This window comes from Tenrec ecaudatus, chromosome 1 (assembly GCF_050624435.1).
Source record: "Tenrec ecaudatus isolate mTenEca1 chromosome 1, mTenEca1.hap1, whole genome shotgun sequence".
NCBI classification, from domain to species: domain Eukaryota; kingdom Metazoa; phylum Chordata; class Mammalia; order Afrosoricida; family Tenrecidae; genus Tenrec; species Tenrec ecaudatus.
Window position 1 is genome coordinate 231,887,079 of NC_134530.1, and position 20,705 is coordinate 231,907,783.

General features: G+C 41.4%; 1 protein-coding gene across 1 annotated transcript in view; it reads left to right on the forward strand.

Annotated features, from left to right (window-relative positions):
• Positions 1-2,535: 2,535 nt before the first annotated feature.
• The window catches only part of PPP2R5A (protein phosphatase 2 regulatory subunit B'alpha), a 79,822-nt gene continuing 61,652 nt past the window's right edge, over positions 2,536-20,705 (forward strand). The window contains exon 1 of the mRNA XM_075530101.1: positions 2,536-3,426. Coding sequence (XP_075386216.1) covers positions 3,243-3,426 — 184 coding nt within the window. The 5' untranslated portion in view covers positions 2,536-3,242. The remainder of the gene's footprint in view (positions 3,427-20,705) is intronic.

A 20,705-nucleotide genomic window follows, 5' to 3' on the forward strand; every position in this document is an offset into this window, starting at 1 on the left:
AAACTTTGAACCAAAACCACTTCCAGAGGTCACCTTCCAGCTAACTATAGATTGGCTCACAGAATAAATAATATCACCTGTGAGCTCAAACAGTCAACATTTACCCTAAAGCAAGGAGGATATAGATCAGGGGTGTCAACCTGGCGGCGCCCGAGGTAATTTTTTGTGGCCCATGATGCTCTAAAATAAAATGTAACGAGGGAATTGTGTGCACGGTATTGCCTCGATCTCCCTTAAGCGCTATTTACTTCATAACAATTTTTTCTACTTTCAACCCGTGGGCCGCCAGTTTGACATCCCTGAAGATGGGCAGGGTCAGGGAAGCTGGCTTAATGAAAATAGAACCAGAATGAAAATGAGAACGTCCACATCTTTAGAAATTGCTTAGTGGGAACCCAATTTATATAAAAGTTCACCAAAAAACAGTATTTAAAGGAAACATCTTCCATTAAAAATTCTTCAGCCAGCCCTCCACTAACCTCAAGGACAACCCTATTGACACTCCCAAACACGACACCATCTTTCGCTGCTGCTTCCTCAACTATGAGAACCTCAGATTTCCTCTTGACCCTTTTCTCATTTTACACACTCCACTCTGGTGAACACAAGTATCTTAGAGCCCATCCACTACCTGGTCCCTGATGATAATCAAATCTGTCTGCAGCAGAGGACCTTTGGGTGCCAACTGCTCCCTAGCAACTGCTTATTACACTGCCCTCAAACTCAGCATGTTCAATTGATTAATTTCATCTTTTCCTCTCTCAATCCAAATACATGGATGTCATTCTTTCCTGCTCTGTCCTTTGCCCTTCACACTAAATCACCAAATTCTTTGATTTCCCTACATCTCCAGTCACATCTCTAGGTCCCACCTCAGGTCCCTGTTCAGGTTTCCATCATTCCTCAGTGTGGCCTACTGACCTCCCTACCTGTGTGCGTGGCCTTGTCTTCTGGAGTCAGTTGTCTTTCACACCACTAAGAGTGTAATTTCTTTCTTTTAAAATTTAAATCATTTTATTGGGGGCTCATATAATTCTTATCGCAATCCATATATACATCAATTGTGTCAAGCACATTTTACATTTGTTGCATTCATCATTCTCAAAACATTTGCTTTCCACTTGAGCCCTTGGTTATCAGCTCATTTCCCCCCTCCCTCTCCGCTCCCCCTCCTAAGAGTGTAATTTCTGAAGCCTGCATATTTGATCAGGCCAACCTACTTTCAGCATAAAACCTTTCAATGTTTTCCTAGTCTTAAAGAGAGGGTTCACTCACTGGCACAAATCTGCCGTTTACCTATCTTCCGACCACGGTATAAAGTTAATACCAAACTCCCCTCAGTTCCTTAACATACCCTTTTCTCTCCAGCTATTTTGTCTGTAAACATGTTCTGTTTTCCTCATCCTTTGAGAATTCGTCAAGTCTCAAGCGTGTCCCTTTGTTTTTTCAGAATTAAGCCCATTATGAGATGTACTGTAAAAATGAAGATGGTGAGTTCTTATCCTTTAGAAATGTATAAATCCAGACAATCGCCAAGAAAGTGATGTTTGTAAGTATAAACGGAAAGCTACCAAATATACAAACCACTGGGCAGCCAATTTGTAGTCACTGTGTTGTAGTGGATGGCCTCTGGCCGCAAAAAGGGCTGTAAATCGGGGTGGGGGGGCACTAAACTGGGAATGAACAAGTTCTTCTTGGAGGTCGTGGGCTTGCACTTGAGAGCAGCTTTAGGAGGGCCGCGATGCTAAACCACCAAACGGCGACATATCTGGAAACCACCATTTACTTAGTTTAGGGCCAGTGAGGTAGGTTCCAAGGCCCCGCCGGATAGGATTTCCCGGAGGCTTCTCCGCTCCTGAATCAGCGCTCAATCCCTACCCGGCCTCCGACCGCCCCCTTTCAGTTGACGCAACACCTGGCGGCCTTTCGTCTTGGCGTCCCAAGCCGGAGGCTCCCCCTCCGTCGCTGCAGTTCCTCATAGGCCAGAGAGAGGAGAGGGTGGGGAGGGAGTGCTCTATTTGGCTCCCTCAACTCCCCCACTTCTAGCTTTCCGGTCTTCTTTTAGGCTGTCAGGAGAGCAATTATAGCCTGGAGCTGTTGCGCAGGCGTGCAAATGTGCTCGCTGACGGAGGGACCCTTTCCCTCCCTCCCAAGAGGATTCGTTCGTTTGCCATGACGCAGTTGGCACCCCGCTCGCCGCCTTCACTTGCGATTGGCTAGCTCCGATGTCCGTCACACAATTGCGCCCCCGCCCGCGCTTCGGCCAGACGCGTAATAAACCGTCTAGGAGGCTCCGCCTCTCCCCCCGCTCCTTGCCGCTGGGCTCTATGATTGGCCACAGGAGCTGGCATGTATTCTTGCCCCCGGTCTCTGCCCCGCCCCCCGACGGGGGGAGCCGACCTTCGCGCAGCATGAGAGAGGCTGGCGGGACCCCACGGAAGTTGTCAATCAAACTCCTCCCTCCCCACCTCCCGCGAAGCCCCACCCCCGAGCCGCGCGCCCTTGCGCGCGCGCACGCAGGGACACACGCTACCCCCCCGCCCTGCCTGTACCAACCACCTTCTCAAGTTGTAGCGGTCGCTCGCCGGGGGTTCTCCGGGAGCCGCCGACGGGCGCGTGGGGGAGGGGGCCGGGTCCGCTCGGCGCGGCCCGGAGCGAGTGTGCGCGCGCCGAGGGCCGGGGCGCCGCCTCGGGAGATGAGGGGCCGGCGCTGACCAGGAGGAGCGGGCACCCAGGCGGCCGCTCCGAGAGGACCCGCGATGGCAGCGCCCCGGGAGGCGGCTCCAGGCAGGACGGGCAGCGCCGGCAGTGGCCACTGAAGTGCGAGCCGGCCGGCCGGCTGGGCCACCTGGCTGAAGGGACGAGAAGCGCGCTCGGCGTCCGCACACCCCGCGCCCTCGCCTCAGTTGTCTAAACTTCGGGCGCCTTTCCACCCGCCCTGCGCGCCCGGAGTCAACAACTTCTTCACCCCCCTCCGCCCCCGCCCTTCCCTCCGCCAGCCCCGGGAGCTCGCCGCGCGGCGGGGACCAGCAACCTCCGGGACGGCGATGTGGCCGTGAGGCGTTGGCGGGCGGCGAGGAGAAGCTCGGCGGCACCCGGGAGCGGGAGGGCGGTGCGGCTCGGGGGACGACGGGGCGAAGGGGCGCGAGCTCCCCGCGCCTCTCCTCCGCCTCCTCCTCGGGCCGCCGCTGCCCGTGCCGTGCGAGCAGCCGCCGGAGCTGCCAAGCGCCAGGGCCGCGGAGATGTCGTCGTCGTCGCCGCCGCCGGCGGGGGCTGCCTGCGCCGCCATCTCGGCCTCGGAGAAAGTGGACGGCTTCACCCGGAAATCGGTGCGCAAGGCGCAGCGGCAGAAGCGCTCGCAGGGCTCGTCGCAGTTCCGCAGCCAGGGCAGCCAGGCGGAGCTGCACCCCCTGCCCCAGCTCAAAGGTAGGGGTACGGTCGGCGCGCCCCGGGGCGCGCAGGGGCCGCGCGCCTCCGCGCCGGCAGAGCCTTGTCCTCCGCGGCCGGCCTCCGGGCCCAGGGGGGCCCCGGGGCGTGTGTGTGAGCCACGTTTCCCACCATGTCTGGACCCCCACTCCCCACGTAAATCTTTGTCTTTCCGCAAACATGTTTGGCGTTCAATGGCTCCCTTCTTTCCCTACTTGCTAATTTCCGCCGATCTTCTCACGGCAAGGGCGGCAAGCACCCCATCAAACACCTCGCCCCACCTGCGCGCTCGCTTACCTGGCGCCCTTCGCATGGGGTCTTGCCCCCAAGCCGGGTCTGGCTTCAGCAGCGACCAGGCTTACCTTCCGACCACCACTTAGCCCAGCGAAGCCCCTCTTTCGGCCACCTTAGCTAGTCCTTGACCCCCCCCCCCCCATTAGCAAGCCGCCTGCACCCACCTCGTCCCTAACTTCCCCTCCCAGCCAGCGTCCCGAAGAGTCCGGCTGACCGGGAACACGAGTGCGGTTTCGCTCTATGCGTAAAGAGCGCGCCCACAAATCGGACGCGTGTTAGTTGGACCTCCTGGCTTTTTACGTTTCCGTGTTGACGTTGGTAGCCCAGGTAAGAGAAGGAAAATGCCTTCTTGCCCGAGAAGACCTCGAGGCGAAACGCGTGTAAAGGAGCACATTTTGTGAGTCTGCAGTGGGCTGGGAACTTCGCCAAGACGTGGTTCCTGGGATTTTGTCGATTTGGAGCGTCCACAGTTCCGCGTGCTCCCTGCGCCCATTTGCGGGAGAACTTGGCACTCCTTTTTTGGCTCACTTCTTTTCTCACTGGGTGTAGAGGATTTTAAACAAGTTTTCTTCTAGTGCCCCATTTATTCTTGGTGAATCTGCTATCTTAGTTATAGAATTTTAACATCTTTTTTATGAGATAAATATCATGATAGAATCGATAGATGATAACGTCCTAGACATTAAATTTTCTTTTTCTTTTTTTTTGGCAACAAATGGAATGTGATAGAGATCTCTGCTTTGCAAGGCCAGGAAATTAAAGGTTCTTACAAAAACAGCTAAGTACCGGTACTCGTCCGATTTTGCAAGCCATTGAAATGGTTTTAGAATCGCCTCGAAGGCTAGTGTGATTCTAATCTGTCTTTGGGCATATGAATCCAGCCATAGTTTGGCAAGGAGTCTAAAGAAAACTCCAGATCAAATCACAGTTGGCCAGCAATAGCTGTGGAACCCCGTTCTGAGGCAGCCCTGCCTTTAGGGCTGCTTCTATATCAAGGACATCCTACTGCAGAATCCAACTGGTGTTTGATAAGTTTTATTTAAGCGAGATATCCTTACTAGCTGCTGCCACGTTTATCATTGGTTTGCGCTTGAACATACAAAAATTGCTAACACTTAACACATGGTACTCAGTGGTAGCCAAAATTGTAAGTATTGCCAGGACTTTTAATTCCTAAGCATTGTCACAGCTACAAAAGAATAATTATCTTACCTAGTAGGACATTGCTTGTTAGTCATGAATTTAACAATTTAAGCTTAATTAAAACATGGTTGCTATTTTTTGTTCACTAGTCTATTTAAAGATTAGTAGTAACATTTTTCTTTGTGTTTTATTTGCTTTTTAGTAACATTATGACTCTTTAGTGTTCTACTTATTAATGACTTACTCATTTGGCTTAGCAAATTATTTTAATATGAAATACGATTGGTTTCAAGCTAGGAGATGCAGCTTTAGTGCTTGTACATTTTGCTTTTAAAAGCCTGGCCAAAAGAGACACAATCAGTAATATCATCTAAGTTACATGATATATGGCTGTACAAGTTGAAAGTGCATTGAATTTTTTATTTCTAATATTTGGTCACTAAGAGGAAGGAGCAAGTATTTGGACCCTAGTACAGTGAGAGAAAAATGAATGGAAACTTTAGATTAATTCTTAAGTATTTGCTGGAAAATGTAGTATTCCTTGCAAGGAAATTCTGCATTCAGGATAAATTCTTGTGTATCAAGTTAATTAAGGAAATAAAACCCTTATGTGGGTTACCCACTATTAGGAAAAACTACTTTTATTCCATGTTCAAAAATTGCTTGAAAAGTAATTCAGAGGGGAAAAAAAAATCAGTTTTTTTTTTTTTTTTTTGCTACTTTGGCAGTGTATTGGGTACCACGGCCTTGTGGTTTTTGTCAGTAGTAATTTTTTTCCCCTTCTCATTTGTGGCCTTAACAGAAACCAGTGGAAAGCCCTTTAGTATGTGTATGAAAGAATTTTTCTTCCTGCTCTGAAATACAATCAGACTGTGGCGTGGTTCAGCTATCTGGGTGCCCAGGATCTTTCAAGTGTTTATTCCAACCTGCTTGTGTTACACTTTGTCCACATGAGTCTGACGTGGAAGGGTGCCAGCTAGTTTTCCTTAAAGCATACTATGAATAAGGTTTAACAAAATAATCCAATCTTTGATCCATAAGAAGTTCGTTTGTGCACATTTAGTAAGTATATTGCATAGTTTTTCTGGTGCAAATTTCAGAATAAACTACGTTGTCACAGAAAATATTTCATAAATAGGCCTTGCCCAAAGGATTTTTTAAATGAGAAACTAATATGTAGATTTTAAGAAATTAAACTGCCTCCTACTGTATAACTTTTAGCTTTCCCCCTCAAAATACCTTATCATTTATTTTGCTAATCCTCTAAGCTTCTTGGAGAACTAGGTGCTCGAAAATAAACTTAGCATGTTGTCAGTAATTTCTTTTCTGTATTTAAATTTATTTTAACATAGGGCTTAATTTTTCTATTTTAAACTTTTTCCCTGCTAAGAATTAGGAAAAATTTAAACGTATAAGTCTCTATTAGAGACAATGGGAGGTTTTAATTCTTATTAATTTTTAAAGTAAGTTTCTAGATAGATTGGTCTGGCATAGTAATTGATACCTTATATCTATGTAGCATGCTAGCATTTTATAATTATTTTACCTTTTTATTATGAAAATATAATCTCTCTGTTTAACAACTAAAACTGTCTAAAACGTGTGCCTTTGAATCCCTATAATCCCCTGTTTTCACCTTCTTGAGGAAGCTCTGGTGGTGTACTGGTTACAAGTTGGGCTGCTAACTGCAAGGTCAGCAGTTCAAAACCACCAGCTGATTTGCAGGAGAAAGATGAGGCTTTCTACTCCTGCAAAGAATTGCAGTCTCTGGAATCCAAAGACACATTTCTCCCCTGCCCTATAGGGTCACTGTGAGTAAGAATTGACCCAATGGCAGTGAGTTTTTAAGGTAATGGAGCCCTGGTGGTGCTGTGGGATAAGCATTGGGGCTGCAAATCTCTAGGCTGATGGTTCAAACCCACCAACCACTCTGGGAGAGACATTCAAGCTCTCTCTTCTTGTGCTCTCGTGAAGATTTACTGCCTCATAAGCCTTAAAAGGTTTCTATGAATTGGAACCAACTTATGGCAGCGGATTTGATTTTTCTTTTTCAGTTTGGTTGTTGTAAGGTGCCATTGAGGTTTTCAGTTGTAGGGACCCTGGGTGCCACAAATGGGAACAACACTTCCTAGTCTTTGGCCATCCTCACTATAGTTGCTATGTTTGAGCTCATTTTTGCAGCTGCTGTGTCAATCTATGTAAGTCCTCTTACTTGAAGACTCTACCAAGCATGATGTCTTCCTATAAGAACAGGCCCCTCCTGATAGTATCCAGTATCCTCACCCCCTCTTCTAAAGAGTATTCTGGCTGTACTTCTTCCCAAACAGATCTGTTTATTCTTCTTACAGTCCGTAATCTCTGGTATTGCTTACCAGCAAAGGAGTCCTCTAGGGTCACTAGGAGTTGGAATAGACTTGCCAACACATAACAGCAAACTAACAGCAAAGTTGGCGATTGGAATCCACCCCGTAGTGCTTCTGTCTGGAGATCTGCTCTAACAATTGGGGCCGAGAAAACCCTATGGCACAGTTCTATTCTGTAACTCATGGGCTCATCATGAATCAGAATCCACTTCGCTGCACAGGGCAAAATCTCCCCCTAGGGTTTCCTTGGCCGGAATCTTGCCCAGAGCAGATCACAAAGTTTCTCCTCCTCAGAGCAGCTCATGTGCAAAAGCTAGACACAACCATCGTGCCACCAGGGCCCCTCTTGGAACAAGTACGCCGACAGAGCTGAAGTTTCACAACTACCTGAACACACTTCCCTGTGGGTGAGGGAAGGAGAGGGTGGATGAATGGTCACTTTGTAAAGTTTCCAGATCTTCTCAAAGTGCATCTAACCCTCAGACTTCTTGTGTGCTTGGGGTGGCATTAAAAAGTTGAAATCTTGAGAAAGTATGTTAAGCTGAACATTAAGAAAAACATTCATTTGTAAACCATTAGAGCATTTCAGTCATTTTCAGATTGTTGTATGGAAGAATTAATTTTTTAAAATTTTAAAATAAAGGGAAATTACTAAATACAGTGCCCATTGGTAGTCTTCACATGAAGGAAGAACTTTGTTTAAATCTTGAACATCTTCAGAATTCCTATGTATGATCATTATTTTTCCTCTTTCATCATCACCTCTGGTTTTTAATTAAATATTGGGTTGTTTTATGAAGTATCTAGTTAAATAAAGTGATAATTCAGTAAAATGTACTTAGTAAAACTGTGTGATCATTGGGCCAGAATACAGTTCATTGTGTAGCAGATTTAAGTTCTCTACCTGCATCATTGATTGTCATGATTGCTATGGGCTTGTTTTTTTAACTCCTTTGCACTGCAATTTCATCACTTTTTATCTGAAATGTAAACTTTTCCCTTGATAAAGCCACAAACATGAATGAGTGTTACATGAGTAATGGTAATTGCCTTTCTGTTGATCAGATTGGCTTATCAACCAAATCAGTATGTTTGGGAAAAATAGTGTAGGGCTTCATGTTTGAAATTTAACTTAAAATTGTAAAAAGTTGGTGGTGGAGAGTCACTTATTCTATTATATTTTTAAACACAGTGGTTCACAAACTTGGCTGTATACTTGGAGATTTTTTTTTTTTTAATCAATGTTTGGGCTGCACCCAGGAGATTTTAAATTAATTGGTTAAGGCAGGACCTATGCATTTGCAGTTTTAAAAGCTCCCTAGGTGATTCTAATGTGCAGCCAGGGGTGCGAATCCCTGGTTTAGCATGATCTGTCTATTGATTCAATTCATTAATTGAGACTTTGTCCCTTTTTCTCTTGTCCTTCTGGCTCATTGTCCAACCTATTAACATTTTCCTGCCCTCACCTCGCCTCCTGCTGTTTACTTTCCACTCTCTTCACTTTGCTGCCCCCTATGGCTTATCGGCTGCTATCCCAAAGTTGATAGTGGTGCACTGGAGTTAACAGGCACCATGAGGTGATTGTGTCTACTGGATTTTGCATTAGTCGTCATAACTAAAAGTCTAACCATTAAAATTTGGTGCCAGGCTGTCTATTTTTTATTCTGTTAGGTTTTGGGAGCTATGACTGAGATGGCCAATAAAATTAAGCACATAAATTAGAGATTTACTTGCCTGTTCTTAAACCAGTCTCTCAGGATAGTAAATGAGCATCCTAACCACTTTGAAATGTAAAAATACTGTATCCTTGAGATACTGTTCTGCTTCTTTAAGATCTAGACCTAATACCCTGATTCTGTTGAATTACATTGGGCATAGGAAATTATCTCAAATTTAACTGTATTTTTGGCTATTCTTTATGTTTATTTAGCACCAAGAAATGTGTTTCTCAGACCATTTTTAAATCTATCATCTTAATTTTGACCAGGGTTTTTATCCAAGATCGGACATGGAAAACCTGCAGCTACCTGATCTTTCTTATAACTAATTTGAGTACATACTCATTGATTTGTTGTGTAAGTCAGTAGTGGTTGTAGTGTGGCCCTCTCTCTCAAGAATATTATAGTACATTTCTTATGAAAGAAGATACTGCTTTTTTTTTTTTTTTTTGTAAATCACAGTATGTTCCTGTTTCTGGTTCTTAGGGCTGCCGTAACAAAATGCTACACTGGGCCGCTTATAGGAGCCCTTGTGCAGTAGTTAAAGCACCACTACTCACCAAAAGATCAGCAGTTTGAGTCCATCCGCCACTCCATGGGAGAAAGATGTGACAGTCTTCCTTAAAGATTCTTTCCTGAGAAACCTAATGGGGGTAGTTTAACCTGTAGGGTCTCTGATTTGGAATCTATCTGACCCCTGTGAGTTTGGGTAGATTTGGTAGTTCACAGCTCTGGGGGCCATGAGACAGAGTTCAGGGGGTTTGCTATGTGGATTTTTTCTAAGATTTCAAAGGAGAATCTGTTCAGTGCTTCCAAGCTGCTGGTAGCTCCAGGGTCTGTCCCATGGCATGCCTCCATTGTGTGTCTGTCTTTGTGCCTCTTTTCTCTTAATAAAGTCATCATCAGATGGGGTAAAACCCATCTGCTCGGGTATAACTTCACATTAGTTGAAAATATTTTCAAAGACTCTTTTTCCAAATGAAGTTGAGCTAGCAAGGGCCAGAACTTGGGATTTTAAACATCTTTTTGAGAGACATAATTTAAATTATAACTGGTACCATATATAGTACTTTGTTTTTTATATACTCATGGATATTTTAATACGAGGTAAAAATAATGCTAAGGACCACATATTGCTATTAGGTGGTGGTGACTCTGTTCCTACTCAGAGCGACCCTGTGTATAACAGAACAAAACACTGTGTGATCTTATGCCATCCTCACAGTTGTTATGTTTTAAGACCACTGTTGCAGCCTCTGTGCCTCTCCATCTCCTGCAGTCTCCATTTTCCTTGACACTCCACTTTACCAACATGATGTCCTTTGACAGGACTGGTCTCTCCTGATACCATGTCGAAATCCAAGTACATTGTGCTGTGCATCGTAAATGTGGTCCTGAAAACAGTTATTATTTTAATGAAGAAATTACCTGTTGATTGTCTTTTGTTTACTTACACCCCATTATTGATTACTATCTGTGGTTAAGTGCTTGATTAGTAACAAATGTTGGTGGTTGGATTCTACCCAGAAGTGCCTTAGAAGAAAGTCACAGCCTTGAAAATCCTGCTTAGTGATTCTGTTTGGCACACAGAGGGTTATCATGGTTGGAATCCAGTTGATGGAAATCACCAACAACTGGTAGATCAGGTTTCCAATGCTTTGGGTTTTGTTTTAATATATTTATGTTAAAAATTCTTTCAAGGTTATTTAAAGTAACCTTTTTGAGTTTTAAAATACCTTAACAGTAAGTAGTAATGCAGATTTTTAAAACAAAAGATTGCTTGCTCTTATACAAGGGGCCTTCAAAGAGTTTGAAAATACATTGATTAAGCCTCTGGTATGGATCCCTCTTGGTGTAGTGGTTATGAATTGACTTGCTAACTACAAGGTCAATGGTTCAAAACCACCATGTGCCCCAAGGGAGGAAGATGGGGCTTTCTCTTACTGTAAAGAGCTATAGGCTTGGAAACTCACAAGGGCAATTCCTTCTTGTCCTATAAGATAGCTAGGAGTTGACACCGACTCGACAGTGAGTTTGGTTTTTGGAATCCTCTCTTAGATCCCCTCTGGCTACTGTCTTGCTATTGGAGATTATTATAAACTCGATTATTATTGATATAATTAGGTTAAAATGTGGTACCTCCCCTTTGATCTTCCCTTTGACCCATTTTGGATTTGTTCTAATTTTCAATATTTCTTGCTTTTTTCTCAATAGAGGTTCTTTCCCCTGCCCCCAGTTTATTTTAATGTTGTTGTTGGTCTTTCTCGGGGAAAAAATCTGTATGTTTTCAGGGTTTTTTGTTTGTTCTTTGGAGATTTTTGGTATGTTTTCCAGTATATGAAGCACAAAACAGGCAGATGTATAGGGACAATAACTAGTGCAATGTCTCATTGGGGATATGCGGAAGGAGGTTAGAGGGAATTGGAGAGCTAATGCTACAAGAGGGGGAGGGATGTTCTGGAACTGATTATGATGATGTATATACAGCTCTTTATATGACTCAACTATGGAAATGTATAATATGTGAATTAAATCTCAATAAAACTACTGGGGAAAAACTTTTTGGAAACATTCCATTATCTCTTAATTTTTTAATGGATTTGTTGAATACTCTCATGTAAAACTCTTTTGCCAGTGACCAGTGTTAACGATAGTAACATTATTAATAGATTTATTATTAAGAGATGTAATGTGTACATTTGTGTGGAAAAGTAATACTGGGTTGATGCCCATATATATATAATAAACTAAAATAATTAGTTTACAGTAATTCCTAAATTTGAGGTACAGTCTTCTTTTATAAGGATGTCCTAGAAAGAGATGAAAGGAACAGAGTTAAAATAGGTAATTACTCTTAGTGCATTATAAGTAATAAGGATCCTAAATGCCTTGCTGAGTTTTACATGACAGGCTAGACTTATACAAAATAAACTCTTACTTGTCTGAGCAAGATGTTCATTAATAAGCAGTTGCGAGTCTACTTGTTTTATGTATCTTTTTGAATGTTCCTGAAGAAATTTCTTTAGAGGTGCTTTTGGGAAAGTAATGGCAAAGTCAAGCAATGCTCAAATTTTGATCAAGTTTCCTAAAAAAAACTTGCTGAAATTTCTTCTCCTCCTTCTCCCTTGTGTAGTTTGCTGAATACTATCGATTTACAAGGTAAAATTCTGAGAACCTCTTTCCTCATTGGGTACTGAGCATGAGGGATTTCCTGGGCACACGCTCCTCCTGCTGGAATGGTAGTGTAGTGCTAATTGCATCTCGGACAACCTGCTGCTGCTGTGCCTTTAGCTGGTTGAGCCTCTCAGTCATTATGAGTGTAACCTCCACTGGGAACTGATTTTACTCTTTTTGTTCTGATTTTATACTTCCTGCCACTTCATCAGAGAAGTCTTCTTTTGTTACAGAGAGGAAAGTAGGGGTTTTAAAGTTTTAGTCTTATCATTTGTGTACTCTATAAGATTTTATTTAATGAGTAAAATGGTTACATAGCTAAACCAAGGTTTTTTTCCTTGGATGAGCTTAGAATTTACAGTTAGTGTTAAATCTTAAAATATGTTGTTCTTGTTAGGTGCCCTCAAGTCAGCCTGACTCATACTGACCCTTTGTGCAACAGCTAAACACACCCTGGTTCTGCATCACCCTCACAGTTGTTCTTATATTTAAGCCCATTGTTGCAGCCACTGTGCCAACCCACCTTCTTGAGGATTTTCTCTTTTTCGCTGCCCCTCCACTTTACCAAGCATGGTGTCTTTTTCCCAGGGATTGATCTCTCCTCATAACATGTCTAAAATGTGTGAGACAAAGTCTTCCCATCCTCATGCTTTCCTCTGAGAAGCATCGTGACTGTACTACTTCTAAAACAGAGCGGGTTGCTCTGTTAGCAGTACATACTTTCAGGAATCTCCAGCACCATAATTCAAGTGCATGGACTCTTATTTGGTATCCCTTATTCAGGGTCCAACTTTCATAGGGATATGAGGTGATTGAAAATACCATGGCTTAGGTGAGGTGCACCTTAGTCCTCAAAGTAACTTCTTTGCTTTTCAACACTTTAAAGGGGTCTTGTGCAACAGATTTGCCCCCCCCCCCCGCAATGAATGCTTTGATCTCTTGACTGTTGCTTCCATGAGCATTAATTATGGATACAAGCAAGATGAAATTTTGACAACTTCAGCCTTTCCTCCATTTGTCATGATGTTACTTATTGGTCCAGTTGAGAGGATTTTTGTTTTCTTTACATTGAGTTACAGTTCATGCTGAAGACTGTAATCCTTGATCTTTATCAGCATGTGCTTCAAATCCTCTTCGCTTTCCAAAATTAAGGTTGTGTCATCTGCATATCGCAGGTTAATAAGCTTTCTTCTAATCCTGATAAGGCATTCTTCTTCATATAATCCATCTTCTCTAATGATTTGCTGAGCGTACACATTGGATAAATATGGTGGGAGGATACAACCCTGACGCACACTTTTCTAGACTTTAAACCGCGCAGTAGTCCTTTGTTCTGTTCTCAAAACTGCCTCTTGATCCATGTACAGGATCTGCATGAGCACAATGAAGTGTTCTGGAATTCCCATTCTTCTCAATTCTATCCATAGTTTGTTATTGCCCACACAGTCAAATGCCTTTGCACAGTCAATGAAACACAAGTAAACATATTTCCAGTGTTGTCTACTTTCAGTGAAGGTCCATCTGACATCAGCAGTGATATCCCTTCTTCTGAATCTGGCCTGAACCTCTGGCAGCTCTCTTGTCAGTTGCAACTGTTGTTGGATGATCTTTAGCAAAATTTTACTTTTATAAAACAATAGCATTGTTTTATAATTTGTGCATTCTGTTTAATTATTGGTGATTAGAATACAAAAGTTGGGAACCAAGGAACAGTAGTTGAAAAATGATGAGCTGTGGGATGACATTAAGAACATCATACAGAAGAAAGTGAAAGGTCATTTAAAAAAATTGAAAGAAAGAAAGAAATTTTTTAAAAACTGAAAGAAAAGATCAAAGTGGATGTCAAAAGAGACTCTGGGACTTACTCTTAATCGTAGAGTAGCTAAGGCAAAGACCAGCTGGAGAAAACAGTAAAATATTATAGTGAAAATACTTAGAGTTACAAAACCATAAGGGAAGAACATGCTTAAACTGAAAGAATGGGAAAAAAATTAAGACTTTGAGTTGCAATATTGAAAGAGTCTATGGAAAATATTTAATGATGCAGAAAGCATCAAAAGAATAAAGAAAGAAAACAGTCATTTGACCAAAAAAGAACTAGTTGACATCCACCATTTCAAGTGTTAGCATATGAGCAAGAACTCCTGGTACTAAAGGAAGAAGTCCAAGCTTCACTGAAAGCATTAGCCAGAAACAAGGCTCCATAAATTGATGGACTACCAATTAAAGTATTGCAACAAGCTGAAGAAGCACTGGAAGCACTCACTAGTCTGTGCCAGGAAATTTGGAAGACAGCCAATTGGCCACTGACAAGAAGAGATCCTTACTTGTACCCACTCCAAAGAAAGGTAGCCCAACAGAATGAATGCTCATATGATAGAAATCTTATATTTTTATAAATTGGGAATTTTGTTGTTGATTGGTTTTGCCTTTGTTTAATTCATTGCTTAAAAGATATTTCAAAGTTTTAGATATTTCAAAGGTTGATGATCATTTGAACTTATTCTTAATTTCATGCCACTAAGATTTAATTCATGAAGTGAATAAGGTGACACAGTTTTGGTTATAATCTCTGAATTTTGATGAGCAAAGTGGGATGTGTTTCCCACTTCCCTCAACAGGAATTCTCAGACTTTAAACTATATAGAAACATCTGTTGATGTTTTATAACTTCTGAAGGAATGTATATCTAAATTTAAAAAAATTTGTGCTATCATTTTTCATTACTCAAAAGTCAAACCCACTCTCATTAATTCCAGTTCACAGTGAGCTTATATGGTGTTTCAAAGCTGTAAATACTTACAGAGGCAGATAGTCACATTTTTCTCCCTTGGTTTCAACCGTTGGCCCTGGTAATGAGCTGCCAAATGCTTACCTGATAGTACCCTAGGACTTCTTGTCATTGGTCCCAGGAAACAAGTTTGGGTTTTTTTTGGTTGTTTGCTGTGAAACTCTACACATACTTTCCTTTAAAAAATAGAGTGCTGGTATTTTTTTTTTCTCTTTGGTTTCCATAGTGCTTAAAAGTTTGAAGAATTGTAGAGATAGAACTTTTCTTTACCAATAAAGTAAATAAAACTGAAGCTTTTTTGAATTTTGAAGATAAATGTTATGTGCATGTAGTTGGATGGGAAATACAGCTGTAGAACCTAGGATAATTATGTGAGGGGAAAGTTTCCTGGGAAAAATGACAGATAAACTGCATCCTAAAAGGTCAGAAGATGCATGGCTCAAGGCAGGTGGGGTCTAGGAGTTCCAATTGAAGGACCATTATGTATAGACCCAGAAGTAGTGAGCTAAGCGTATTCTGGCAACTGTGAACAGTTGTTGTGACTTTGATATAGAACATAGGTTCCCAAACTTAATTGGTTTAGGTCTGGTGCTAAGTAAAGAGGTGGCGCTAGAGATAACAATTTGGGAGTCTTTAGCTGCTAAAGTGGCATTTTAAGTGTTAGAAGTTTCTGAAAATGTATAGAATGATACGAGTCCAAGGATCACCAACATTTAGGTGATGGTCTCAGAAAAAGAAAATTGAAGAAGCAGCCATGATGCAAGAGAGACAACTTGAAAAGAGGCCAAGGAAAAGAAGAGAGTATAAACAAGGTAGTCACAGAAAAAGTCTTTTAAAAAGGGGACTGGAGTATGTGTGATAGTCATGCTGAGAAGAGCAACAGACAAGTCAGATAACTAAGAACAATGAGATGTACATGGGTTTACTAGACTTTAGAGAACATTGGTGACTTTGAGAGATGCTTTAGAAAATTGATAGACTTTGAAACCAAATTGAGAAGTGAATGGAAACTTTGCAAGTGGAATCACTGAGTGTGGACAACGCCTTTAGAAACGTTGGACGTGTGAAAACACTCTAGCCGCTGAGTGGAGAAAGTATTGTTGCAGAACAAGACCTTAAGGAAGAACAATTAAGAGATTATAGGAACCTGTGGTTACAAGTTGGGCTGTGATCTGCAAGATGAGCAGTTTGAAACCACCAGCCATTCTCGGGAGAAAGATGGGGCTTTCTACTCCTGTAACAGTCTTGGAAACTCACAGAGATAGTTCTACCGTGCCTTACTAGGGTCTCTCTGAATAGGCATGGACTCCGTGGCAGTGAGTTGAGTTTGTTGAAGTGAGGACATGGTGTAGCTGTACTAGAGGAGGAGCAGTAGAGGTAGAGAGAAAGAAAGATGTTTCATCGTTGTCATTAGTTGCAGTTCCTCTTGATGGCCTGTTGTATTTTAATAGAAATGTTACCTGATCCTTTACCATCTTCATGATAATTAGTATGTTTGAGTCAGTTGCTGCCACTTTGTGCCAGTCAGTCCCTCTTGTTGAGGGTTTCTCTTGTTTTAGTTGGCCCTCTATTTTACCAGCATATTTTAGATAGAACTTGGTGTAGTACAAGATTGGTAGGGGAAAGGTAGGAGTTTGGACAAATAGATGCGTAAGGGTATACTGCTAAGAAGTAGTACACTGGACAAGAAAGCAGGTGTAGCAGCAAAATCCAGAGTTGTATTTGGAAAATTTCAAGTTTCAGATATCTTGGAATTCCAATTATGAACATTAAATAAACTTGGATATGTGAATCAAAAGTGTGCCCATTTGGTAATTTTTATGACTTCTAAGCATTAGTTACCGTATGTTTTGACCTTTAATGACTTGCCAAGACTTTCAAATTTATTTGTTAGGAAATGACCATAGTTTGCTGGGCACTTGGTATTTTGGCCAAATTAGGATTATCTATTCCCAATTCAATGGAATGTCTTCTGAGTATGCCGGATGGCAAGATATCGTTGGTATTTGTGTGAGGGAGATCACAACTTGTAGATTGGGAAAATTACACAATTAAGGCTAGAGGTATTTAATTGCTCGTTTTTTTTTTTTCCTTTATACTGTAAATGCTTCCAGGCTTGAAATCCATACCTTTCTTAGCAGCATTTAGGCAGTCAGCTTAGTTCTAATCTTTTTTGAATAAAATAAGGAAGCAAAAGCTATTATATTAATTGTAAGAAAAACACCATTTTGTGTCATGTAGTTACTCACATTTCTATATGACCTAAAACTATGTTTATTAGACATTAAATGTAATGTTTACATACCGGCCCCAAACTTCTTAGCATGTTGTGGATGAAGTAACCAACATTTAAATATTTTATGTTTTGGGGTGAATCATTTATAACTTGATCTTCTTGGTTGGCTATTGATTTTACCTCTATAGCATGCATGTTGCTTATACTAAAACAAAATGTGTACTAAGAATATAGACTATAAATATTTATAATTGAGAGCCTTACTTAGGTCCTGGGAAAGTAAGCTAGTATCGAACATAAGTTTTTCCTCAGAACTCTTAAAGTAGATCTTTATTTTTTTTCAATTCCCAAATAAAAAGGCAACATTGGTCTTTTGGTTTCTTCCATCTTTTTTAAGGGTGGATTTTTTTTAAAGGAAAACTTGATGATAACATTTGTTTTATGAATGAGTACATTCACTCCTTATTAGTTTAGTTAAGTTTCAAAGAGCCAAGTTGTCATCACAAAAATTGGCATTATTGGAAAATGGAGGATGAACACATCAGATCACAAAATTCCTACATCATTACATAACTGCCAAGCCACCGAGAATCATGAATCAGCCAAGTTGACAAATGACTTTAACCATAACAGCTGGTATTACTCTGGCCTAGCACCTCAGCATTTTACTGCCAGGCATATATCAGAATAAGCAAAATGGATTGTAGATTTTTTAATATTGTTGTAAACAATAAATGTTGGATGACAAGGTGGTTAGAAGTAAGGAGTATGTATACTAAGAAATAGAACATGAAGTGAACTGTTCAGTCACCCAGAAAAATTGTATCAGAGCTAGATTTATAATTCAGAGTCACTCAGTTAAAGAGGATCCCTGGGCTTAGTGGGCTACTTACTGAGAAGCGGGAGCCCCAAGGTCAGAGGTGTAGCAGCTCTGTAGGAGAAAGGTGAAGCTGTCTACTCCTGTCAAAACGTAAAGTGTCTGAAACAAACGGGCAAGTTTCTTTTTGTCCTACAGGGTCTCCATGAGTCAGAATCTACTTGGTGGCAGTGAGTTCATTCGGTTAAAGTTATAATGATCTATAATTAGCAGCTTGAGGAAGTATTATAGATGATCAAGAATTGATTATTTGTTTAGACTCTTCTTTTAAAAATGCTGGATGTATTTCAACTTCCGTACGCCCACCACAAACTTCATGCACAAGTTTTGAAAACTTTTTAAACTATAGCTATATTAACATAGCACTCTCCCTTTCTGATCAATACTTACCAGTTTGAGGGAAGAAAGGTTTGAACAAAGTAATTGAGACTTGGATGTAAAAGTCAATTGGAATAATTTATCTTTCACTTAACTGATTGTACTTCCCTGCTAAAACCTCTAGACAAGCCGATATTAGACAGTTATATGCATTCCTTAAGTACTTTCCTACATGCATTTGTGCTTCAGTGAATGAACCAATCTACTGAATCCAAAGTGGAAATAAAGTAAGACATATAATAATGAAAGGCATTTAAGACAGCATTTATTCCTCCCAGTGATGTTTCCATCATAGGATATTTCTATCAATAGTGTAGGAAAGGTGAAAATAACCCAGTACCTTGCTCCCAGATACCTAAGGGCTGGCTTTGGTACTTTCTCTCTTCCTCTTTTTTTAAGACCTAGAGAAGTAGCTGCTCCTCCTATGGAACAGGAATGACTATTTTAGGATACAATACTTTCTGTGAGTCATGAGTAAGTCTCAGTTTTCATGGTTTTCTAAAATAAACTCACAGTATTTAAATAATATGCAGTGAGAAATGTCATATTCTTAACTACTCTATTTTATGACTTTATTATTTTTATAAAAGTGTACAGGCCCATTGTTAAAAGCAACTGTAAAAATCTTACAAAGGTCGAATATAAAAATCCCCACCCAGAGGAATAACTTTGTGAAAAGTTGGAACATTTTCCAATATTTTCCCACTAATGGGATTATATAATACAAACTGTAGTCCCTGGGTGGCATGAACAGTTGATGTGCTTGGCTACTGACCAAAAGGTTGGAGGCTTCATTCCACACAGAGGTTATCTGTGTGCAAGGCCTGGTCATCTGCTTAAAAATCTGAAAAATCAGCCATTGAAAATCCCAGCTTTGTCATAGAGCACAGTTCTACTCTGACACATAGGGGTTGCCCTGAACCACAGTCAGTTGATGACAACTATTATAATGCAAACTACTCTGTAACCCATTTTTAAATGTATAGAATATTATACATTTTGTGTATTTGGGAAAAATTAAAATTATTTCCAAATAAAGTTTTCATCTATGAAAATACTAGATCAAATATGAAAACTCTGGTTATACATTCTGTATATTAAAAGGAGGGAATATTATCTCTGGTACTAATAATTGATTTGGGGTAGATTGTACATGTGTCAAAGTACCCTGGTGGCACTCTAGGTTAAGCATTGGATTGCTAATTGAAAGTCAGTGGTTCCAACCGTCAGCCACACTGTAAGAGAAAGATGAGACTGTCTGCTCCCTTAGAGAGTTCCACTGGCATCATAAGCCCTAAGGAGCCAAGTTCTACTCTGCTCTTATAGCGTCCTCATGCATCAAAACTGATGCAACTGCAGTGGGTTTGGTTTATTCGTTGGTCACAAAGGATCATTCGCAAAATGTTTAGTAATTTCAGGTTTTAGGATTCTTCCTTCTACCTATATATGCATCCATAGTCTGATGGTAGAGGGAAATGGGGTATCGGTGGCATCTAGGCCCTGGCTTAGAGCTTTTGAGGCTTCAACAACCTTGTTAAAGTGAGCAGTACAGGTGTCCTCCACTTTCTGAAAGTTCCAATCACACCACCTTGCTTGAACAAAGACCTTCATTAGTACCTGTTAACTGAAAGAAACCTGAAGAGGATTCTGACTGTTTAAAAAAAGGTGAAGAGCAAAACAAGCGTTCAGTGCTTGTTTTACTTGATGCCATCAAGTCGAAGCTGACTCAAGCAACCCTACAGGACAGGGAAGAACTGCGTCCACGGGTTTCTGTGTCTGTAACTCTTCACGAGTTGGGTTCTTATCCGAAGGATCAGCAGTTCAAAACCACCAGCCACTCCTTGGGAGAAAGACCACCCCAAAGCCCCTTTTTCTTTTACAGTGAGCTGCTAAAGAGGTAGGTATCTGGAACCCCAGCCCATGAGAGAGGTAGAAAAGAAAGTAAGCTCCTTCCCCAGGAACTACACTAGAGCACAGCTTTCAACTGTGTCTGTGAGCACTAGGGATTAGCATTATATTAGGTTTCTGTGTTCCTCGGTATGATTTGGTAGGTTTCTTTTTGGGTTTGGGAACATCCAACATTTTTTCCCATATAAGTTAATACTAATTGCTTCTGCACTTTCCTCTATTTTGGTTTGGGAAGGTTTTATAGGAATACACTACTTTGGGATCACAGAGGATATACCTGTACTTTAAAAAAGATGCAGTGTACTTGTTTGTAGTCACAAGTAGGAGTAGCTACAATATAGGGCTCTCACCTCAAGTGTCAAATTTGAAAGTAGCCTTAGCCCTCTGGTTTATTTCT